Below are 14,417 nucleotides of genomic sequence, written 5' to 3'. Positions count from 1 at the left end.
ATATGCCGATTTGGTGCTCAAGAAACATTTCTTTTTATCAGTGTTAAAAACAGTTGTGCTGCTTAATATTTTTTGTGGAAACCTTGATACTTTAATGAATAGAAAGTTCAAAAGAATAACTTGTGTGAAAAAGAATTACAAATGTCTTTATGCTGTCATTTTCAATGAATTTAACACATACTTGAAAGAAAAATATTGATTTCGTAAAACTTTTTGATCACAATTTTTTTTATAGAACTAATATAAGCAATACATTCAGTAATGCACAATTCTTACTGACAGACCCCAGATCAGACTGGATTAATCCTGCTTTGGCTCCTCTGGGTTGAGCACATCATTAGACCACCAGTGTGACGAGGGACGTATCGACCACAGGACAGGATTTCCAGAGACGACTCTCGAAACTGGACAAACATATTTCAGAGGATGACTGGAGCATTTCATTACACAATGGGAGTACCATATACCATAATGTAAACAAAAATAAATACACTCTGTCAAAGAAGATTCAGACACTATAACAGACCCGTTTGTTAGTAAGGAAGTAGATGATGGGATTGTAGACTGGGCTGGTTTTGGCGAAGTACATCGGCATGGTGGCCACCAGAGGTGGGATGTAGATCTCTGGATCCACAACTACAACCACAGAGATGGCGGTGTAAGGCAACCAGCAGATGAAGAAGGCGATGATCATGGCCAGGACCATCCGTACCATGTGTTCATTGTCCTCCAGGCAGTTCTTCCCCCCTTGAAGTTCAATGCTTTTGTTGATCTAAAAGTATGGGGCATCATTCGCACTGATGTAATAAACAAGTGTTTATTATTTCTCAGCACTAAGAACGAGTCGCCTACCTTCCTCATGGACACGAGGACGTTGCTGTAGCAGTACACAATGACAGCAGTGGGCAGTATGAAGCACATGAGCGTGTAGAAGATGAGGTAACTGTAGTTGTTCCAGGATCTCACCTCCCAGCCTAATGAGCAGGACGTCTGGACGCCCTCCGGCCCATACGAGCTCCAGCCCAGCAGTGGAGCAACAGCCCAGAAGAGGCAATAGAGCCAGACGAACAGCAGACCCTGGCAGCTCCTGCGGACGTTCAGCTTGAAGCCTGCCATGGGTTTGCAGACCACGTTGTACCGCTCGTATGCAAGTAACGTGAGAGTGCACAAAGACACCAGGCCTAGGAAGAAAGACGTTATTGTTTGTCTTAAAGATATATTTTATTGCTTTGCCTTGCTGTACAGCAGTTTATAAGAGTTTCAAGATTATAAGTCACAAATAGTGTGTCATATAAATAATATCCTTATAATATGTATATATAGTAGCCTTAATGTAAAAGCCAATTTTTAAATGTATTTAAACTTTATATTAATATTATACATATGTAGTATTTTAGTAGTAAACATTTTATTTTTTAACATTACACTTTTAAAAAATTAATCATTTAATATTAAAAAAAAAAAAAATTCTCACACATTTTAAATGGGATTTCCACATTAAAATATTATAGCCTTAATATAAAAGCCATTTTTAATGTTATATATAAATATAAATCTGTAATATTTTTAGTATTAAACATTTAACATAATTATAAATATATTTTAATTACGCTTCTAAAATATAAAAAATATTATTATTAAATGTTCAAATACTATTTATTTTTCCCATACATTTTTAATGGGTCTTTACATATGAAAATAGAACGTCCTTAATATAAAAGCCAATTATTTAATGTTATATTAATTATTTAAAATTTTTAATTTCATTAAAAAATAATATTTATAGTTCTATTTACTATAAGTTACATATTTAATGTCATATATGAAATAAAATCTAAATATTTAATATTATTCACACATAATATCTTCTTTTATATATATATATATATATAAATATTTAAATATAATATTTAATATTATTCACACATAATATCTTCTTTATTATGGGGGTCCTTCGTAAGGGAATCAACATATTTTGGGACACATCCTAACAGAATAACCACAATCCATTTAGCTCTGTACTCACCAAAATAGTTCACAGCAAAACCTTGAAAAACACAGAACGCATCCCCTAAAAAGAAAGCTCCTTGGTAATTTGTGATGGTGACGATGGCAGAGCCGCAGGTGGCAATCATTAGATCTGACACAGCCAGACTGAGAATGATGACGTTCATCGCATTGAGAAAATGCAGGTTCTTAAGCATCACAGCAATCACCAACAAGTTATTAAACACAGAAAATAATGTGTTTATAAACATAAGGTATGAAAGTATGCTGTAGCCCACACGTGGAAATATAGTAGGTTGCACCGTCATGGCCGTATCTGTTGTAGTCATGAACTCCATGGTGGAAGATGAAGTCTGGACGGCAGGGTGTTTTGTTCAGAGCTGATTTTTTTCTTTATACCAGCAGACAGTAATCTGAAGCATCTGGTCACCATATCCAATTGTTAAAGGCCCTTTGTCAAATTACTCTTTGCCGGCTAATTAATAATCTTATTAATCAAAGCAGCATGCAGGGATTTTGTTCTAAGGTTATTATATATGGATAATACACTTTGAAAAAACAATGAAAAAGATCACAAAACAATTATCAATTTGAGTAAATTTATAATAAATATCCCAAATAAAATACACTTTAAATAAGTTAAAGACATTTGAACAATGTCAAATAAATGACAAAGGCAAAAAAGTGTCACAAAAGTCCTTCCTTCAGTGTCAAAAAAAAAAAAAAAAAAAGCTTAGCAGACAAATAAACTAGAGTGTGTTCTCAATTTCAACAAAGCAAAATCCATCCAATACTGGTGCCTTCAAAACATGATGCAAACGTTCATACAATACCAAGTTCAGTATACTGAAACCGTAAAAAAAAAGTCAAAAATATATTTTTACCATGTAAGCAGAAATGCTGACCTGGTAGTACAATACGCTCCTTAACTTTAAGAGTCACACAAACTCTCATTGTACAGCAAATATATATAATGTTCAGCATAATAATGATTTCTAAACAATTACACAATATCAATATTCAATAAAAACATACAACAGGGACCAAAAATCTGAAACCACAATAAAAAATTGAGATTCAAAATCAAATTTAAACCTAGAAACAGTTACACAATATCAATATTCAATAAAAACATACAACAGGATTTTCAGTTTTACTCTAATTTTTATATTGTATATAATTTGTAATAAAAAGAAAATTATAAACAACAATTTAAATGACTGAGTTTAGTAAGATTTATTTTAGATTTCTATAAATCTATTATGCTCATCAAAGCTGCATTTATTTGATCAAAAATACAGTAAAACAGTAATGTGAAATACTAAATTAATTAAATTATTAAAATATTTAAAAGAACTGTTATAATGTAATTTATTCGTTAAAATGTAATGTATTCCTGTGTTGTTAATCATTTCTTCAGTGTTAAGTGTTACTTGATAATTTATTATTATTTTTTGTTTTATTGTTTATGAGTTATTTCTTATTATCAGTGTTGAAAACAATTGTGATGCTTATATTTTTCTGGAAATGGTGACACATATTGCAGGATTCTTTGATGAATAAAAAGGTAAAATGAACAGCATTTATATGGAATAGAAATCTTTTGTGTCATAATAAATGCCTTTACTGTTACTTTTGATTAATTTAAGGCATCCTTGCTGAATAAAATACTTTTTTTATTATTTCAAAAAAAAAAAAAAAAATCTGACTGACCCCAAACTTCTGAACGGAAGTGTATATCTTTTTCACTAGCGGCCTCAAACTTTTGAAGCCACTTGTACATTATCATTAAATATTGCTAAACACAGTATGTAAGGCTTTTTAAAACATTAAACACTGAAACTGTTTTTATGATAATTTCAAAATGAATATAGTGTCCATCTGCCTTCCTGAGTTTTGTTTGAACCCTTTTGGTTCAAACAAAAGTTGTCCTTCATTAGCTATATCTGCAACCAAGTTTAGCTCAAAATCAACTTGATTTTTAACCCTTCTGTATGTACATTCACTTTCTCTCCCTTAGTCTATCAATAAGCATAATGGAGGTTTTTATGAAGGCCAATGATGAAAGAAAGACTACAAACTACAAAAATAAAATCTCCTTTACACTACGAGGCACATTAAAACACCACAAAGTTCCTTAAGTACTCTCTTGTCCATGTAGAGCAGGGGTCGGCAACCTTTTTGGCATGATGTGCTATTTTTTATTTTTCTGGTTATCCACTGTGCCAATGCATTCTGTATTTTTTACAAAAACAATAGGCCTATTTGATTTTCGTGCAGATAGTTTCTGAGGATTTTTTCCTGTTTTTTAAACTTTTCAAAAGTTTCTTGAATAACAGATATACAGTGTGACCGTACTGAACACCACTGTATGTGTATGTGTGTGTTTGACTTCTGTGTCTCTCCATATCACCGTATGCTCATCTGCGCCACAAGGATGCGCTGTTTTCTTCCAAATCAAAGCTAAATACACGTAGAAACAGCACATCCCTGTGGCACAGATGATACAGAAGAACATATGCAGCATATGGTCATATGGAGAGACACAGAGGAGACTGTTAACAAAGGAATTGTTGAATAAAGTCATTATTTTTGTTCGGCAACCTGGTTGATCATAATACAGTAAATAATCCACGCCACAAGGATGCGCTGTTTCTACGTGTATTTAGCTTTGATTTGGAATAATACATCACATCCTTGTGGCGCGGATGATACAGAAGAGCATATGCAGCATACGGTGATATGGAGAGACACAGAGGAGACTGTTGACAAAGGAATTACTGAATAAAGTCATTATTTTAGTTTTCTTCGCTTACAAAAAGTGTTCCCGTTGCTTCATATAACCCAGACTGCACGTCTGATGGCAGATGGAGTATTCTGACGACGACTTTCATACCTTTTATTTACATTGCAGGCTATGGGACAATCACAGGCCTCCTGGTTTTCATCCAAAATATCTTAAATTGTGTTCTGAAGACAAATGGAGCTTTTTACGGGTTTTGGAACGACATGAGGGGTAGTGATTAATGACAATTTTTTTTTTTGGGGTGTGGTATCGGTTTTATGAGCTGCTTTGATTGATTTTCATTTTGGGGTGGAGTATACCTTTAATGTGCCCTTGCCAAGTAAAAGTAAATAAATAAATGAAATCAGAAGATCATAAACTTGTTGTCAGCGCTGCCAACGCGACTTAATTCTCATACTTTAATAGTATTTATAGCTCCTATCAGGCTGTGTGACTATGAGAAGTTATTACCTCAAAATGTACGTCAGTATGCAGTTTTCCCTATCGCTCGCATGCCAGTGATTATCCCTCTGTGTGCCACTGTTGGCACGCGTGCCGTATGTTGCCGACCCCTGATGTAGAGTGTTTTACATGGTATCAAAAGAAGGTATCCACAGTTTGCATGTACCACAGCACAGATCTACAATTCAAGTTATATGAAGTGACTCACCCACATGTGTCTTTAAAACTAGAGCCGGATCTGATTAAAGTGATGGAACATGTAACTGCAGCTGCTCTGTGGTACGTACATTTTACAGCATGTGTCTTGTACAGTCTCTCTATTCGGATCCGGTGGTTGTCCTGTGACTCTGGAAGGGGATGTTCATGGCTCCGGTGCTGGTCTGCTCGGGCCAGATAGGAGACTCGTGCTGCAGGGGTGTGCGTCTGGGGTAGAAGGTGTGCTGGAGGTCGTAGTTCAGCAGACAGCTGAGGGATGCCATGTAGATGTCGGCGAAGCGGGAAAGACGGCGCGAGAAGTAGGTCGGGTTGTGGTATGTGCGGAAAAGACCTCCGAACTGGGCGTTGAAGATGTCTTTGGTCCGTAACCTGTTAAAACAATTTGTTTTTAAGAATTGGATATAGTTACACTTTTTGGATCGGGGTGTAACGGGTTACCGATACGAGTTCAGTATAACAGGAAATTAATTTTTTATTAATTTCGAACAGACAGCAGCTGGTTTTGATTTGAGATTGTATAATTTCACTATTTAAAGCAATAACAGAATGGTCTGACTTTAGTTTTGTAAAATTATGCTACATAAGACAAAACAGCAGACAAACTGAATGAAAATGCAAATTTATTCTCTGACAGTAGGTGGCACTTATGCAACGGTTTCTGACGACATGCAGTTCCTCTCAGAGATACATTCATATTAACCCCTTCATATTTGTCTTCCTATATTTCAAGCATCGTGAACAGTGACTTGATCTGCCTGGTACAGTATTTTCTCCTCTTTACAGACTTCATAAAACTTCCACGTAAATTACATTTTGGGAAAAGATTGCAACACAGTTTATGTACAATTCTGGAATAGAGATCAGCCAAAATAAAACTACAAACCAGTGTTTTGATTTATAGCCGGTCGACCGTACACCTCTAGAACACAAAACTTTCCCCTCACCGCTGATTTAAAACAAGCAGATCGTGACATTCTGAACTCGCTGTTCTTGTTTAAGGGTTGGTTGGACAGTTCATTTACCATTACATCCGAGTTTTTGGCCATTTCAAGAAACATTTGACATAAAATACAAATTAAATGCAGGAATAGCCTAAGTTTATCTATAGTATAACATTTTCTCTATGCCATCAATATAGTCTACAGTATACAGTGGTTAGAATAATTTTTTTTTTGAATGATTTTTAAATGCCATGTTCCTCTATAATGAACCCATGAATGAATGTTTGTCTGTCAGGATTATTGTAGTTTAACTAAAACTAATACCATATAAAAATATTTCCATTATTTTAATACTTTTTAAATTTGAACTGAAATAAAATAAGTTATTTTTAAAAATCTAAATTTATTTGATTAACTTGTTTTATTTTTTTGATATACCAAACTTGACATACTAAAATAACTAAAGCTAAAACTGAAAGAAAAATGAATAAAAACGAATAGTATCTCAATTATATTAAAATAACACTGGTTTGTTTGTAGACTAAAAATATAAAGATTAAAAATATAGATAAGTAATCTTAATAGAAAAATATTAAGGATACTTACCTCATCTCCTCCCTTTCATTGATCCACTGCTGAATGACTGTTTGTGACGCAGGGTCCTGGTGCACCTGCAACATAAAGACAAATACAGCTTCATAACTAGCCCAAAACTAGTCCAAAATCATTGGTTCATGTCAAAGTCCCTTTAAGACAAGTCATGTGACTCGGCGGCTATCTTTGAAACGCCTCTCGGGCATCCAAGTGCAACTCGTATCTCTTTGAATGGGTAAACGTCAAGTTCTCCAAAACGGTTCACTAAGCTTACGATTAAATTTCATATTTGAAATCACCAAAGAAATCTGACAACAACTGTGTCCCCATAAATGCTGTTTCTTTTATACAAATAGCGTTTATAAAAAGCTTATTATTCAGACAGTGCCCCTGAGTATATGTCTCAAAACGCTGACTGTTTCTATAGCAACCCAGACTTCTAACGGCAGCTGCAGTGACACGCTGACTTTACCGATTAGTGATTGGCTCCTTCATTCAGAAGGCGGAGCTTCCTGCGATTGAGCATTGCATTTTTCCCCTATTCAACACTATACGAGTGACATGTCTTGGGTATTCTATAGTCTTTGTTCAAGTTTCACTCTGAAGCACATCAGATTGCAAAGTAAACTGGGTTGTGGTGGTGTTATGTGATTTAGAGCGCCCCCGGTGGTCTGACCTGCATTTGTTCCAGCAGTGCGGTCAGGGCCTGCAGCCAGGTCATGGTGTGGACGTACTCCTCAGTATTCATGATTTTGATCTCTTTACGCAGCTCAGGAATGATAGCCCCCGTTCTCCAGCCGTGTTTCAGGGTCAGGTCCTACATACATCATGACATCACTTTCATTACATCACACTTTGCATAGTCAAAAAAGTCAAAGTATTGCCTTTGGTATCAGTACAGGGCATGTTGAGACATGTTTACAGAACTATTGCCAATACCCTGCATATCCTAGAATCCAAAACGACAAATAAAGTAGAAAAAACTTTTGATTAGAAATAAAAGAAAAATAATTTATAACACATGTGATTAAAAATTTATTATTTTATCAGTGTATCTTATTATCAAATCAAAAAGCAGTATGTTTGTATACATGTAGAAACAACAAACAGAATATGATCCTTACGGCAAGATCGCTGTAAATAGCAGACGGTGATCTCCAAAGTACAAAACCTTTGAGCCCCTCCAGCCTGTAAGCCGCAAAAAACTCATACAGGTTTCCCTGGCAACAGATGAAAGTGGAACCGATCAGATTCCTGCTTCTTTACTGAACAGAAACAGTTCGCAGCTGAACACCAGGGAATTAAATATTACCTGTTTATAGATCTGCCCTTTCTCAAGGTGGTGAATTCTGTCCCATAGCAACACGCCTTTATCAGTAACTCGTCTGAATGGTCTTTAGAAACCAGAAAAACACACAACATACTCATACTATCTGGATTCAAGAAAGGTTGACATGCTTAAATACCTTCTCAAAGGTCATTCGCATTGATTTAAATAAAGGAATCTGTTAGGGAGGCTGTAATTATGTCAGAATGACATTGATTTAGGAGTGATTCAGCGCTGCCAGCTTTCTCTGGGTTTTTGGAACTTACTTCCTCCTGTCATTGAAAAAGCCTGGCTTGTCAGCCTGCACTATGACAACATCAAACAGGTCCCGCCAGTCTTTACCAACTATGTAGTTCATGCCTCGATCTCTACAATAAAGACATTTTATTTGAAAAGAGCATTTCATACGAGCAGTTAGTCAGAATGGATTTGTATAAATTCTTAGTAAGGTGTGTGCATTTTTTTTTATGTCCATTGATGTTTTATTTTCACTATCAATTTAATATCTTGTTTGCACTTACACAAAATCAAAAGGGCTGTTTGTAATCAAAAACATCTTCTTCCCGTTCTTAGACAGCTTCCGTAAAACAGCATGCGTCTGTTCACCGTAACAGATGTACTTCTCTGCAGAAAGGAAAGGTGTGATTTGAACTGATAATTACAAAAGAGGGGGAGTGAGAGGTACACATACATACATACATCATATTAAATACTACAAAAATAACAGGAATAATAATAATAATTGTTGCTGTTAATCATAAAATAGATTAAATATAAATATTATTATATTTCATTAATGTACATAAATACATTACATTTTATACTACATATTACAGTACATATTTATTATTAATACAATTTATTATATTTATAATATAACAATCATAATTATTATGAATTATAAAATAGATTAAGCATAAATGCAATTATTATAAGTATAAATTATTATTATTATTATTATTATTATTACTGCGAATCAATATATTATTACATTTTAAAAGGTATGTTTGATTTCATAATTATTATTTATTAATCATAATAATAACAACATTTATTATTATTATGATTATTATTAAACAATTTATTATTATATAAATAGATTATAAATAATAAAATAGATTCAATAATAAAATAGATTCAATATAATGCAATTAAAATATAAATAATCTTACTTGATTATTGAATTCCTATATATTATTATGCTTTATATTGTGTATTACAGTATACTATTATTATTATACTTATATTTAATTTCTGCATATTAATATATTATTAAATTTTACACAGTACTTTACAACACATATTATTATCATTATTATACAATTCCCATGACTATGATTTGAGTATAACTTTGATTTGCTCAAATTTGTTCAGATCTCTCAAGCTTTAATGAGGTCTGCTGCATGCAGGTCCATGTAAGAACTCTGAATATTACCGATATCAGCCTCTACCGCTCGATACATAATCCCTCTGACATGGACATCTCCTATGGCCTCCTGGGAATAGAGAAACAGACCAGATGCAGAATATCAAAGCCAGTGTAACATCAAAGTTCTGCACTAAAACAACACACAAAGCCCTGACGCACTACCAGACACCTCCTGCGAAAACTCTCTGTCATTTCATCTGGGCTCAGTCACATATCCTTTGAGACTTGTTAATTCATCGTTATGGGCAGGACTAAATGTAAGAGCAATGGTGTGTGTCTTTTAGTAATTACACTGATCTTCAGACCCAATAAAAGCAATTTGGCCATCTGTAACAATGCTTCTCTCCAGGCACATAGCACAGATGGCGCATCCAAACAGTTCCTCTAAAATTAGACTGTTCCTTTCCATGCTGCTCACTACGAACTTAAATAGCACCTTTAGGAGCCATATTTATCCAAAATGGGAGCTCAAGAGATCCTGTGCTTTCTGACATCTGTGGTACCCTAAATACAACAGCACTCGGTTTCCATAGAAACTGATATTGGGGAAGGAAATCTTGATTTTTGAAACATAAGGTAAGTTCTGCTCTGATACATAACACGCTTGGAGGAATAACTGTACCTTGACGTCTTTATAAAGATGAACAGGCTCATAGTCGATGTTGTGCTTCATGAAGTAGTCATTAACGCATGACAGCAGCGTCATTTCTGGCAGGGAGAAGATATCCATGAACTGCTTCATGGTGTGACCTTGAGAGCTCTATACAGACAGAATGAAAAAGCGGTTTTAAAAGGTGTTCAGCAGTTTCATTTCAATAGGAATGCATGCAATTGTGAATTTCACATTAAGGCAGAAGATTTCGTAATGCAAATTTCGTAATGCATTCAAGTTGGTCATGTGATTTCACTCCACTGACCAACAGAAAGCTGCTCGATCGAGTTGAAAGGGGGCTTTTGCTTCAAGCTTACAGACCTTGCCATAGAAGTCACTCATGATCTCGAGGGGTACATGGGAGCCCTCGTACATCGCAATGACCTCCTTTTCTGGCACAGGATTAAGACCCCTATAGAAACATTCAAATGACAATAAGAGAACCTATCCTGATATGAATAATAATGCATAAAATAGTAAAAACATTATTGTAGATTGTTTGTTGCACTCTACCTGTACACTGTACCCAGCTGGATATAATGAAAGGCATCAATCTTCATCAGTAAGGCCTAGTAAGCAGAAGAGATTGACAGGTTAGCAAAAACCCATGAACAATGCATCTACAGTAGATCAGGACTGGACTCCTACCTTCTGTACATCATAGTGCAGACCACGAATCACAAAATTCGGCATATAATCATATTCCTCAGTCCCTCTGGATACTGTTATGTGGACAGAAAGAGACAAATATTCAGAAAACATTCAGTTGCTGAAACTAAAAATATCCTGCTTTTAAGGGTGTAATTTCTGTGCCACTTTTGATGGATTTCATCATTCTTACAAAATGTAGCAATATTATTATATACATAAATGAGGTCTTGGGTCACTCACCCTGTGCTCATCGATGAGGATGTCTCGGGCGATGTTGAATATGAGTGTGTGAAGGTGCCTGGAGTAGAACGCCAGTGTGTAATCATAGTCAAAGCCATAGATCTCAATGTCCTGCAGACTCATCTGATTATTAGCAAAGATGGTGTCTGGGTTCACAAAGTTGTTTGATATGACAGGAATTAAATCTGTGGGGCAAAAACATTTATGTGTTAATAAATAATTGACCCTTTAAGTTCATATTTTTATTATATTCGCTAAGTTATAATAAATATAATAATTCAAAAAGGAACTAAAATGATTACTGATAAATCTATAGTGTGACATTAATTATGAAAAGTAAATCTTTGTATGTGAACGAATATTCCTGCATGGTTACTACTTAAAATATTTGTATTAATTAAATTAATAAAAAAAAAAAAAATAGAAAAAAAGCCGAAACAAAATAAAATACAAATATTAGATGAAAATGTAAAATTAAAAAGCTTCCTTGGCGTTTAACGTTCTAAAAATCTGAAACTGAAATAAAAATGTATTCAAGCTACATAGACATTTAGATATAATGATAATCATAAAACATTACTAAAATGACTTAAGATCACATAACATTGCTAAAACTTAAAATACATTTTTTAAATAAAAAAAAGATAATTTTAAATTTACTGATAAATACAAGTATGTTATGTTACTAGTATAGTATGTTAATATAATAATAACATTGGTACTAATGACTTAATTTTATAGTCCGAGCAGCTCTCTCTTTATAAAATTTTATATTATTATGCAGGTACACAAATGTATTACAAACAATCTTAGATGTGAATAAAAACGTATTATAAAAAAAAGAAATGGTTCTCAAGTACATAAATGTATTACATTCATACTACAGCATAATGTCCAATAATAGAGTAACCAGCATATAACTTTATAAATAACTAAAATCGTACAGCCTATATAATATAATACAGCAAAATGTAGGTTAATACTAGGAGAAGAAAAATAGAAAAAAGTATTCATGGATGGTCAATATACAACATCCAAATGCCTTCTTGCCCTTTGACAGATGACCAGCGTCTTGAGAGGAATTTCTGTAACATGAATCTAAACTAACCTTGCGTTTGCTGTTTGGTTTCATTGTAAACAGACCAGAGCCAGCTGGTTTTGTCCTCCCTGGAGCTGGTGCTCATGTTCCCTGCTGTCAACTGTCCCACAGGAACCTGTCTCCGGGACACGAGAGCAGATTTCGGTCCCCGGGAGCTCGAGATCCACGGCATGCTTGCGTTGACCGTCCATATTCCGCTTCTAGTGTGCGAATACTTAAAGTGCGCGATCAGTCTCTTAAAACTCTCCTTATTTCTGAGCAGGTTTGAAACTGGCAAGGACAAGGTCGGCATATTTCCCTTCACCAGAGCTGCCTTCTGTTTGACAGAGGAGTGCGTTCAAATATACACATGCTTACTTCCGGTTGCACATTGACAGGCATTTTCATAACAAAAGTCCCGAGTAACAAAAATAGCAACTATTAAAAATAAATTTTAGAGATGAAAACCCCAGAGAACAGTTATATCTTTTAATAATTATCTAATTTAGTTTTTCCCCCTGAATTATGTAATAAAAGATCTGGTTAGAGGAACTCTGGATAAAGCTATAATAAGCAAAAACTGAAAATGTACAAATAAATAACTGCTACAGAGTGATGAGTTACAAAGTATTTTAGATGACAAATGAAGACACATTACATGTTGGTATAAAAAGCTTTATTCACAGAATAAAATACATTTTGTATCATCAGTTAGGCTTTGCACATTAGTTAAGAAAAACTAATCAACGGGTCATTGTTTCGGAGACACTGAGTCTGTCTGTCCTTCTTTCAAGCCAAGAAGTTCTGTTTGCAGTTCTCCAGGCTTTGGTGGGACGTCTGGAATGGTCTATAATGTAAGAAAAAAAATTTTTTATACTGTATTTAATGTTTACAGTCAACAAGACTGTAAATGTACCCAATTTGCTTTCAAAATGCACATTTCTGGACTTATTAAGAACAATTCATTGGTGCATGTAATTCAATGGATCTATCAATAAATTAAAAAAATAAAACTGCAGAAATAAAATGGGTTGAAAATTGCAATTCACATTTACAGATAAATAGGTAGGTTGCACCAACACAAAACACAAAAACAAATGGGAAAAAAAGCACAAAATCTGATTTGGAAACTTACTAAATCAGGACGGTAATACTGATGCACAAACTGTGCTCCAGCAAACATCGACAACACACTGGCTGCAAACATCCTTAGATATCTTGGCCACGATACACCTGCTGGCATCCTTAAAACCCAGCTGGCTGAAAAATGTTCTGTCAATTAAATTAAATTCATTTTGACCTAAAGAAAGAAAAAAGTTATAATTGCCCTTCTAACTGCTATGTTAATATTTAAATAGAAAGGAAATGTTGGCTAATGTTACCAACAATTAAATCATTTAATGACTATTTTAAATGAGAACAACAAATATTATTAGATTATTTATACAATTATATAAAAATGACAACAATAGCAAAAATCATTATTTCATGTTTAAATCAATACAGCCAGTTTAAATACACAGTTTCATATAGGTCAATCAAATCTTATTTAAAGGCAACTAAAATAATAATAATAATAATAAACACTTAAGCATTTCATGTGACATAGATTAGTATTTTATCAGTCAGTTTAATATTTTTTGTTATCACTGCTAGCTATCTTAAACGTAGCAGTAAATGACATAAAAACAGTATTATAATTCCCACATCAAGCAGGATCAAATCTGGAGAGGCATATACTAACCTTGTTATGTTATAATCAAAAGAACGTTGCAGGTTTTGTTGCACGACATTCAGCAGTAATAAAGGTTATTGTTACTAAAGGTTCTATGTCTCACATGTTCGCTTTGGAACTCTGTAAATCACTTTTATTATAGGGACCACAGCAATGAATGGTTTGCCCTAATTTCACTAAGCAATTAATCGAAAGAAATGAAACCGATAAAACTCAAACGTTATTAAAATTTAATTGAAATCTGGTAATGCACACCATAACATGTGTTTTAAATAAATGTATGAAGAGAAAAACCCGACG

The 14,417-nt window shown here is 34.1% G+C and overlaps 3 protein-coding genes across 4 annotated transcripts; all 3 read right to left on the bottom strand.

Moving 5' to 3' along the window:
* Positions 1–46: 46 nt before the first annotated feature.
* Positions 47–3,103, bottom strand: parietopsin. The gene is made up of 4 exons (XM_019125036.2): positions 2,027–3,103; positions 853–1,181; positions 527–772; positions 47–404 (listed from the first exon to the last, which is right to left on the bottom strand). The coding sequence occupies exons 1-4, from the start codon at positions 2,343–2,345 to the stop codon at positions 291–293; spliced, it is 1,008 nt and encodes a 335-aa protein (XP_018980581.1). The 5' UTR covers positions 2,346–3,103; the 3' UTR covers positions 47–290.
* A 2,068-nt stretch (positions 3,104–5,171) lies between these two features.
* Positions 5,172–12,777, bottom strand: nt5dc3 (5'-nucleotidase domain containing 3). The gene is given in 17 exon segments (XM_042715865.1): positions 5,172–5,839; positions 7,018–7,082; positions 7,682–7,822; positions 8,130–8,153; positions 8,156–8,209; positions 8,211–8,225; positions 8,318–8,399; positions 8,599–8,700; positions 8,854–8,956; positions 9,768–9,828; positions 10,384–10,521; positions 10,735–10,825; positions 10,927–10,982; positions 11,062–11,117; positions 11,120–11,135; positions 11,305–11,489; positions 12,413–12,777. Coding segments are annotated over 17 exon segments (1,740 nt in total). The 5' UTR covers positions 12,696–12,777; the 3' UTR covers positions 5,172–5,571.
* Positions 12,778–13,026: 249 nt separating this feature from the next.
* Positions 13,027–14,258, bottom strand: LOC122135734 (protein brawnin-like). 2 transcript variants are annotated; one of them, XM_042715962.1, is made up of 3 exons: positions 14,127–14,258; positions 13,518–13,654; positions 13,027–13,229 (listed from the first exon to the last, which is right to left on the bottom strand). In XM_042715962.1, exons 2-3 carry the CDS (start codon positions 13,623–13,625, stop codon positions 13,134–13,136), a joined length of 204 nt encoding a protein of 67 aa, XP_042571896.1. In that variant the 5' UTR covers positions 13,626–13,654; positions 14,127–14,258; the 3' UTR covers positions 13,027–13,133. The 2 variants fall into 2 exon arrangements, with proteins under 2 accessions (XP_042571896.1, XP_042571895.1); XM_042715961.1 differs by having other exon boundaries at positions 13,518–13,642; positions 14,127–14,248.
* Between the last annotated feature and the right edge of the window lie 159 nt (positions 14,259–14,417).

The sequence above is a fragment of the Cyprinus carpio genome, chromosome A25 (genome assembly GCF_018340385.1).
Source record: "Cyprinus carpio isolate SPL01 chromosome A25, ASM1834038v1, whole genome shotgun sequence".
NCBI classification, from domain to species: domain Eukaryota; kingdom Metazoa; phylum Chordata; class Actinopteri; order Cypriniformes; family Cyprinidae; genus Cyprinus; species Cyprinus carpio.
Note: the sequence above shows the minus strand (reverse complement) of the source record. Positions and strands in the feature narration are given on the sequence as shown.

Bases quoted from the DNA above. Each gene is read 5' to 3' on its own strand.
- LOC122135734 (XM_042715962.1), bottom strand. From the start codon at position 13,625: ATGCCAGCAGGTGTATCGTGGCCAAGATATCTAAGGATGTTTGCAGCC. The intron at 13,230-13,517 runs GTAAGTTTCCAA...CTTACATTATAG, and splicing joins AGTATTACCGTCCTGATTTA to ACCATTCCAGACGTCCCACC.
- parietopsin (XM_019125036.2), bottom strand. From the start codon at position 2,345: ATGGAGTTCATGACTACAACAGATACGGCCATGACGGTGCAACCTACT. The intron at 1,182-2,026 runs GTGAGTACAGAG...CTTTCTTCCTAG, and splicing joins TTTTGCTGTGAACTATTTTG to GCCTGGTGTCTTTGTGCACT. The intron at 773-852 runs GTAGGCGACTCG...CCATACTTTTAG, and splicing joins TCCTCGTGTCCATGAGGAAG to ATCAACAAAAGCATTGAACT.